General features: G+C 40.7%; 1 protein-coding gene across 1 annotated transcript; it reads left to right on the top strand.

The window, feature by feature from the left end:
* The first annotated feature begins 586 nt into the window (after positions 1 to 586).
* HSPB3 (heat shock protein family B (small) member 3) lies at positions 587 to 1,036 on the top strand. Its single transcript, XM_009960540.2, has one exon. The coding sequence runs from the start codon at positions 587 to 589 to the stop codon at positions 1,034 to 1,036; it is 450 nt and encodes a 149-aa protein (XP_009958842.1).
* The last annotated feature ends 8,474 nt before the right edge of the window (positions 1,037 to 9,510 follow it).

Raw genomic sequence — 9,510 nt, 5'->3', positions numbered from 1 at the left:
TCAGGCAGAACTTCTGCAACAACGTCCAATGCACTTGATAATATTACAATTTACCTAACCTGAAATCTGCTCCATTCCAACTGTCAAGCTAATTAAATCCCTTCCCTCAGTAACTTTATATTTCAGTCAGAAGAAATACAGTTTGTATCTATTGCTGTGTATCCCTTGGAGAAAGAGAATCATTACACTTCCATTTAAATCAAAGAATCTTTCACATTATTTGCGCATATGATTTGTCTGCGCATTATTCATAATGTCAAACAGCACAATATTGCAATAATCAGACATGCATTAACATATTGGTTTTACTACTTATGCATGAAAGCTCTGCATGTGTTGAAGCCACTCAAGACCCCAGCATTATAAATAGTGCTCTATTGTTAGTGGGTAAAAGATGAAACAAGTCTCCCGGCAGTGGAGCATAGCACACCCTATTAAAAGTTAAGCTCTGCCTGTGCTAAAAGTGAAAGGTGACATCAACACATAAACTAGTCTGCTGGTAAGGCACACGGCTGGGAAGAGTTTGCTCTGACTCTGCAGCTTCCCCAAAGCAACAGGAGCAGCAACTTACCTTTCTGCCTCAGCAATGGCAGAAGCTGTTATAAGACACTGGGTGGAAACTCCCGTACGCTATCAAGAGCAGTTTGCTGTCCAAGAGCTGGAAGCACGCAAACTGGACCACTCTTTATATGCTTTGCCGGGGCCTTCTACAGCTGCACTGAGAAACAGAAGGCGTATCACAGAAAGTACAGCTGGGACGGGGAAGAGCGACCAGGAGGAGGAAAACACAAGCTTTCAGGTCTTGCTGGACGTTGTGCAGTTCCGCCCTGAAGATATCATTATTCAGACTTTCGAAGGCTGGCTCCTGATCAAAGCTCAGCACGGACCCAGGATGGACGAACACGGTTTCGTGTCCAGAAGCTTTACCAGACAGTACAAATTACCCAATGGAGTGGAGAACAAAGACTTGTCTGCACTTTTCTGCCACGATGGCATTTTGGTTGTTGAAATGAAGAACTCACTGGGAAAGAATTAGACCCTTGTCCATAGTTTATTGGTGAGATAAAATTATTCTTAATATAACAAAATAATATAATTCAAGCAATGCTGTAGAGTGTAGTAAGCATGAGGCTGTATTTATATCACAGTAAAGGAAAATCTTTGTATATATTTTTCAGAATGCCAAGTTTATTGTTTGATGTGAAATGTTAGACTGCTTCCCTCCAGCTACACATGTTGGAAAGCCAGGCTTTTTGAACAGCAGAAAATTTAGTCTAGTCACAGGAAGAGGAAAAAAAAGCACTATTTGATAACAAATTGCGAATAAAACACCTTTAAAAGTTCAGTAGGAGGAGTTGTCTAAGGAACAAGTGTCTCTCATACATACTCATAATCATTAAAGAAGCAATAGACAGGTTGTGAGTCCTATGGAAATTTAATTTATGTACCAAAACCTCTGTTTTCTAATTTTTGAGATTAAATTCTTCTTCCTTAGGCTCTGGAAAAGCACAAGAACTGAAGGATACTCTCAAGACAAAAAAACCCTTATTTCCACAGTTCAAGCTTGTATACAAAAAAACGCTTGAGAGATTACTTTTCAGAAGTGTGTTGCATGTTTGAAACTGTAAGAAAAAAGAATAATCACTGACTATATGTGCTTGAAAACACAGTAAGTAGAAATTATGCTTTCTGTCAAAGACAAATTAATTTGAAATAAAACATTCAAAGACATTTAGAAAATTGGTTTTGTTTAACATAGTCTGCTATCTATTAGCAACTTGAGAAAAAAGATATTGCTTACAAATATTCAAAAAGATCAAATTCTTCCTCGTGAAGCCGTGGTAATAAAAAGGCATTACTCTAGCACAGATGCCTTTATTCTTACGCCTTTTAGGTAGTCTTGTTGTTCAATCAGATCAGTATTTTATTCATCATGTTACTTGATGGTTTAGGCTGAGATCCCACAACTGAGTGTTCCAGAGCAAATTTTTCTGCCCATGTATTTTCTGCCGATGTATTTTCTGCCACTCTGTGTGAACATGGGCTCTGTATGAACATGGGCTCTACGTGAACCTAATTTTAAGTGCAGGGGTTCCTTAATACAAACACAGGTTTAATTTTTGTCCCAGTGTCTCTCATTTCATGAGAGTGTTAGAGATGAAAAAAATTCCACCCGCTATATCTAGCATCTGGTCTTTTCAACATAAATAAAAATAATGCTGTAAGTGAGTTTGCAAATACTCAAACATTTGAGGAGATCTGCAGCTGCAAGTCGACTGCCTCCTTTTATGTGTACTGGAGATGAGTATGACTGCTGTGCTATGAATAGTAAAGGAATGTGGATGGAAAGTGCCAAGTTAAATACAGACTCTTCACGATAGCAATCTGCTGTTTGGACAAATCAAAAACATATTCAAATGAAACTGAATAAAAACACAATTTTAAGAATATGAGAAAAATCTGATGAACAAACCCCAGGCTCTTGCTAGCTGAAGCCAAAGAGTTCCTTCAGTTTAAAATGAAAGCTCTAAGCTTGCACATCTGCACATGTCCGTTCATTAGAAAGATTTATGTCACGGTTGTTTAGACTTGAAGATATTTGAAGTAACAGATTTTACAGAAGTGAGTAGTCCAATTCTTGCATTTTACTTATTACTTGTGCTAAAACTCACAAGGAGTTTGTACAAGAAATGCAGAATAAGGTCTGGATTGTAAATTTCCATCATGAGCAATTATTTTATTTTTTGAATAGAGCAGAAGAACTTAATGTTTTCTAACAAACCAAACCAAATACAAACCATATGTCCCTACATTTCCACTCAACCCACATTTTTCCCTCATATTACCTGTGTTTAATTTGTGTATTGATAATACACAAATTAAATTTAATTGTTTATTGAAAATAAACGATCACGCTAGGAAATCAGGTCTAGAGTTTCAACACATTTAGGTCAAGAAGATTTGTCAGCCAGGAGTCTGATGGAAGATGTAACATGGATTTAAAAAAATGAATTCTAGATACAGGTCTGGATTTAAACTTTACACACCAACTTTATAAAAGCTCACAAGCTAGACCCACGGTTTACACATCACTTTATGGCACAACTGCTGGGACAGAGTTCAGGATCACCAGTTACTAATTTGCTTTGGTGATTGTTGTTTACAGAGGATTTTGTAAATGTGATCACTTAAAATCATAGGTTACTGCAAAAATTATTCTAGCTATGATTGCAGTGATGGTACTCATAGCCCTAGAGATGAAAAAGCAGTTCTAAAAAAACATAACTGATTTAATTATTTCAAATTAGATCATGATTAAACTACTGGAAACTTGGCAAGGAATTAGACCAGACAGCCACAATCGTATCGTCTGTTCTATATATGTAAATACCATGGTTACACACAGCCTTGCTTATGTACACTGGCCTGCCTCACAAAACTGGTTGGAAATTTTGGCATTTGTCTGTTCTATATCATAGGCCTCTTCATGAAACTCCGTGCCCAAGTCTGTACTTACTCACAACATCGTCACTCAGAAACCAGTGGAACACACTGACCTAAACATGGCAGGGGTGTACCCAGACAAATTTACCTTCACTTGTACCCAGAGTTTTACAAAGCCCACATCTGTGCTCCTTGGTGAATGGGAACTTGCCCTGGTCCAGCAGCCCAGTGCTCGTGTAATGGCGACCACACTGGAGTATGGACCTGCCGCTGGCCTCCTGCATCTTGGCACTAGGAACAATGCAGACAAAACCGCTTCTCTCCTTATTAAGCGACAGTTTATCAAAAGTTCTTGGATGAATGTGTTTACCAGAACAGCATCAAAGTACTTGGCAGAGTGTTTCCAAATTGTCTGGAAAGAGCTCTTTTCACATGTTGTATGTGATGTTTTACTTTTATAATCTAATTAGAACAGAATGTGAATGTCACAGAGAAAACTGCTAATATTGCTTGTGGACAGCAGAATGAGACATTTATCAACAGCAAAGGATTTCAGAACAGCTACAGCTTAAGACAGGTTTGCTGATGTGGTTAAATTAAAAAACCCTGATATTGGCTGCCTACAAAATCCTTGGCCAGAATAAGCGATAAATGCTCCTGCAGGCCTTGCAGAGCAAGTGATATGGAGCCTTCTCATTTCCCATCAGTGAAGGATAACCTTTGTAATTGATCACACTGCTCTTCCAAATGGTTAAAGACGATTTTATGCATGAATCTAAGCACTATGACAGACGCTTTCATAGAAGAAGAAAATGTCTCAAGATCACCACTAGTCTCCAAAAGCAAGGTAACAAACGTGTTTCCATGTGATCCCGGTGGGAAGAAAGCCCACAAATGCCTTGTACTTGTTGCCTTTTTATAGTTTCTGCTGCATCCAGGGCATCTGAGATCTCTCTATACAATCCGATACTTGTGCAGTGAACCAAGGCTGACACCCATCAGTCACTCAGTTACCACTTAGATACAGCCCTGGGCATTGGAAAAGAGCAAAGGAAACCCCTGTGGTATCACAGTGGTAACATTCTCTCTAACAGGGGTAGGTCTTGTGTTCCTCACTTAGTTCATAGCCAGGAATCAAAATGTGCTTCTTCATCTGAGTAACACTACAAGGTTTGGCTTTCAATGGGAGTAGGAATATTTCTGAAAATACTGGGTGCACCTTCTTTTATCTGAAAGAGGTGCTGACCTCTGTCTTGCCAACTATCAGAGACAATGGCTGGCCCCTGTCATCCAGAGGACAGCATCTCAATGGCCCTACACTGTGAATACAGGGAGCAAACCTAAGGACCTAGACCTGTATGTTACATAGGAGATATCTGAGCTGGCCCCACTCATGTTAACTCTGGAGCCAGAAGTACTGTCCCTGTGTGCCGTCTCAGGTCCAGAAAGCCCAGACTGTGCATTGCTGTGCTCAGGCTAAAAAATCATCCTGTATTACAGATACTTTCACAGATGGAGAGACAGAAGAAACATGACACTATAGCTCAGAACTCCCTGCCAATGTTCATGCCAGCATGGAGGTCTCAGCTTTCTGCACAATGGTGGGATGTAGCCTCACTGCAAATCCCATCAATCTCCTTAAAAAGTAACACTCTTTAGCGACATGGTAATACTGCTGATGCCAACATTTTCAAGGGAAAGTATATCTAGCAGCCACTTGCACAAGTAGAACTGATGCAAGTAAAGAATAATTTACAGTTCCGCTCGTGCTCCTTGGTGTGTTTACTGCACTTTGGGCTGACCCTGACCCCAGCAAGTACACCTCTTCTGCTGATGAAGCATGCTGCTCCTGAGCCCTGTGAGATAATCAGAAGCAGCAGCAGGCGGGTCTGTGCACAGAGAGAAGAAGGACCAGAGTGGATCTCAGCACATGGCCAGCAAGGAAGCCCACAAGAGGTGTCTCAGGCAGGGATGGGGAGCAGGAAAAGCACTCCAAATGATTCAGAATATACACACACACATATATATACATAGTTGTGGTTTAACCCCATCTGGCAACTAAGTGCCACCCAGCCACTTGCTCACTCCCCCACAGTGGGATGTGGGAGAGAATCAGAAAGGTAAAAGTGAGAAAATTCATGGGTTAAGATAAAGATAGTTTACTAGGGAAAGCAAAAGCCACACACACAAGCAAAGCAAAACAAGGAATTTATTCACCACATCCCATGGGCAGGCAGGTGTTCAGCCATTCCAGGACAGCAGGGCTCCAGCACACATAACAGTTACTTGGGCATACAAAAAGAGTCTAGAGAACAGGTCTTGTGAGGAGTAGCTGAGGGAACTGGGGCTGTTTAGCCTGGACAAGAGGAGGCTGAGGGGAGACCTTATTGCTCTCTACAGCTACCTGAAAGGAGGTTGTAGTGAGGTGGGGGTCAGTCTCTTCTCCCAAGTAACAAGTGATAGGGCAAGATCAAATGGCCTCAAGTTGTGCCAGGGTAGGTTTAGATTGGACGTTAAAAAAAATTTCTTTGCTGAAAGGATGGTTAAGCATTGGACCAGGCTGTCCAGGGAAGTGGTGGAGTCACCATCCCTGGAGGTATTTAAAAGATGTGTAGATGTGGTGCTTATGGGCATGGTTTAGTGGTGGGCTGGGCAGTGCTGGGTTAACGGTTGGACTCAATGATCTTAAAGGTCTTTTCCAACCTAAACGATTCTATGATTCTCAGAAATGCCATCACTCTGAATCTCCTCTTTCCTTCTTCTTCCCTCAGCTTTATTTGCTGAGCATGATGTCATATGGTACGGAATATCTCTTTGGTCAGTTGGGGTCAGCTGTCCTGGCTGTGTCCCCTCCCAGCTTCTTGTATACCCCCAGCCCACTTGCCGGCGGGGTGATGTGAGAAGCAGAAAAGGCCTTGACTGTGTGTAAGCACTGCTCAGCAGTAATGAAACCATACCTGTATTATCAACACTGTTTTCAGCACAAATCCAAAACATAGTCCCATACCAGCTACTATGGAAAAAACTAACTCTATACCAATCAAAAAAAAGCACACATATATAAAGATTTTAAGGCATAATATTTAAACTTCCTACAAGGAATATTTGACTTTTTGATTAAATCAGCGCTTTTAAGGGCTGAAAGAGACATTTCAAAATCACTTTAAATTACAAAATTACAGTTGTCCCTGTCACTGGCTCTGCATGGGGTTGGTTTGATCCAGCAAGACTTCCTCACTCAGGTGCTGCCATACAGCCTCCAGAGCCGACTGGCATCTCGCTGTCTCCCAGCAGAGTACTGACGCAGTGTAGAGCTCAGCTGGCTGCTCCTGCAGATGGTTCAGATGTCCAAATGGGACCACATGAGGGGTTCTCTGCGTGTGTGTGACTCCAGATGAGAGGTAAGACGGGATCAGAAGAAGTTTTGGGTTCCAGTGGCAATAATTCCTTTTTTATTAGTTCCACTCCTCATTTTCCAGGATAACCCACTCTCCTCTTAGTCTGGACACTGGAGTTAGCTGTTCCACAGATGCGCAGCAGCACAGTGGTGTAGGCATTAAGAGCAGGCATAGCTTTTGTCTGTGAATGAGCTGATTTTGAGTTTGGATGTTTGGTTTAAATAAACCCAAGTCTTAACTAAAAGTGATAGCATTATATCATAGCTATAATGAAAAATTAATGAAGGGTGATTGTTGAAATTGATGATTTCCAGAGCATAGTTTGACAAATAAAAAAATAATTCTTGTACTCAATCTTACAAGGCAGACAGAAATTCATAAGCTACCTGCAGTGGTGACAGTATTTCAAGTATATTTTTTGTAACTTGACCGCAATTATCCGAGTCCTGGTGCGATGACCAGTATGTACCATATAAGATGCACCATAAATACAGTCTCTTAATGTATATACAAAGCCTTAGGGCTTGATCCTGGAGTGAAACTGATAGAGCCTCAATGCAGATTAGGAAACTCTGAGGCAAATACATGCAGAATATGAACTCTGAGACTCATTCTGTCATGCTGCCCCCAGTCGTATTTACCCGAGACCTTCTAGAAACTTCAGCCTGAAAGTGAGACTGTGGAGACAGTTAAGGTTTCCAGATTTATAGGTTTAAAGGTCAGAAGGATCAGTGATGAGCCCCAGTGTAATCCCCTGAACAGAACCCACATAATCTCACTTGCTAATTTCCTCATGAAGCCTACAGTATTTTTTGAAAAACACGTATTTAGGTAAGATACCAAATCTTTATTTAAAGTCTTCAGTTGATGGAAAACTCATCGCACCCCTCGATAAATTGTTCAAGTGTTAATAGTCACCATGGCCACAAAAGCAGGTTTTCCCTAGGCCTCTGAGATTTCTAAGTGATACAAATTTTACACTAAAACTAAAAGTAATAGTCTGGACAGCTCATGGGACAGTCTTTTTCCTACCCTGATGTTGTGAGTTACAAAGGTATAAAATTTAACACCTGCTGCTACATATGTTGTTTAGTTACTAATAGAACACAAAGGAATTCACTGACATGAAAAACTGTGAATATAATTTTCCACATACAGAGCAGAAATATTTATTGAATAACCTTTTATTGATATGTAATATCTCTCCTTTATCACCATTGGCAGGCATCAGTTTTGTCATCTTCATGTCGTGGTCGTATTGTTATGATTTTTGGTTTTTTGCTGAATAAGTCCTGCCTGTTGTCCCACTGGACATATAATTTTTAATATACCTTTAGCTTTTTCTCATAAGTATCAATTGGTATTGCTCACTACTAACTTCTTAATTTTTCCACTTCTACTTTCACTTGCCCTTTTATAGCAGTATATTTCAAATTCAGATAATTATGCTTATATGAATACAATTCTGAATTTATGGATAGCTAATAAAACATTATTCTAAATGCGTACACAATAACTACAGGCAGGTTCTATCACTGTTTCTATTAGGAAATTATAATCTCTTAAGGTTTCACTAATGATGTGGGATGCCCAGTATGTCTCCAGCACTGAAATCCCTTCTAAATCAAGTGTTTAATAAGAAAGCGACAGGCTGCACCACTGTGATAAGGAATTCATACCATTGACCTTCTCACCAATACGCACCCCAAAGCAAGCACAGAAGGAACCTTCTTCACCACCTCATCCTTTGCAGGCCTCTAAGTTTGCCAAAAGACAAGCAAAACCCAGAAGTTAAAACACTTACTTGTAGAGCAACTTGATGTCATCTTCAGACACCAAGCTTCTCAGAACTCCTCATCTCTTGAGCTGAGACAGACAACATGAGCACCTCCTTGGCCACCCTTTCTGTACTCTATGTCCTCAAGCATCAACACAAGCTAAACTTTTCTCCTTGAAGATAAGATAGCAATCTCACTCAGAATTTAATGGCACTGCCTCCTGCTAGCAGAATGCACTGTATCAGCTTAAACGCAAGCACTGAATGGAAGACACTTTGATGGCCAAACTGCCATTAAAACTGGTGTGTTGCCTGAGTTAGTGAGAACTTGTTCTGGTTTCCAAGCTGTGACTGAGAAGTCAATTTTATAAGGTTTGACAGAGGACAGTAAAAACTCACAGACACATAAGGTCGAGTTAAGGCTCATCCATCCTGATCAATTGACAGGTATAACCAAGGAGCTGCCAGTGACTAGTCCTTCACTCTGAGACCAGCCTCTGCCAGCCACCTTTCTGCACAGGGCCAGAGTAACTTCAGGGTTGTCATGAATCTCTCCAGCCAAAGAACCCAATTCCCATGGATTTCTAGAACTCAGCAGCATTTGTATTTCCCATGATAAACCCCAGGGTTAACACAGGCACAGAGCCCACTAAGAAGGTCCTCTCTGCAATTCCTCTATCCTGGGTGAGGACAGAGATACCTGCATGTGGGAAATGAATGAATGCCCAATCCTTCATTCTTGCTATACCATACTTTATTGATCCTCTGCAACGGGTTTAATGCTGAGATAACTTTATTTTTATGCCACATTTATATGGCACGTAGACATAATGGTGGCCTCACCTAGATCTCCTTACCAGTTACCCACTTAGCTCACAGTCTTGCTTTTTA

The sequence above is a fragment of the Leptosomus discolor genome, chromosome Z (genome assembly GCF_034619465.1).
Source record: "Leptosomus discolor isolate bLepDis1 chromosome Z, bLepDis1.hap2, whole genome shotgun sequence".
NCBI lineage: Eukaryota > Metazoa > Chordata > Aves > Leptosomiformes > Leptosomidae > Leptosomus > Leptosomus discolor.
This window is presented reverse-complemented; position numbering and strand designations above follow the sequence as displayed.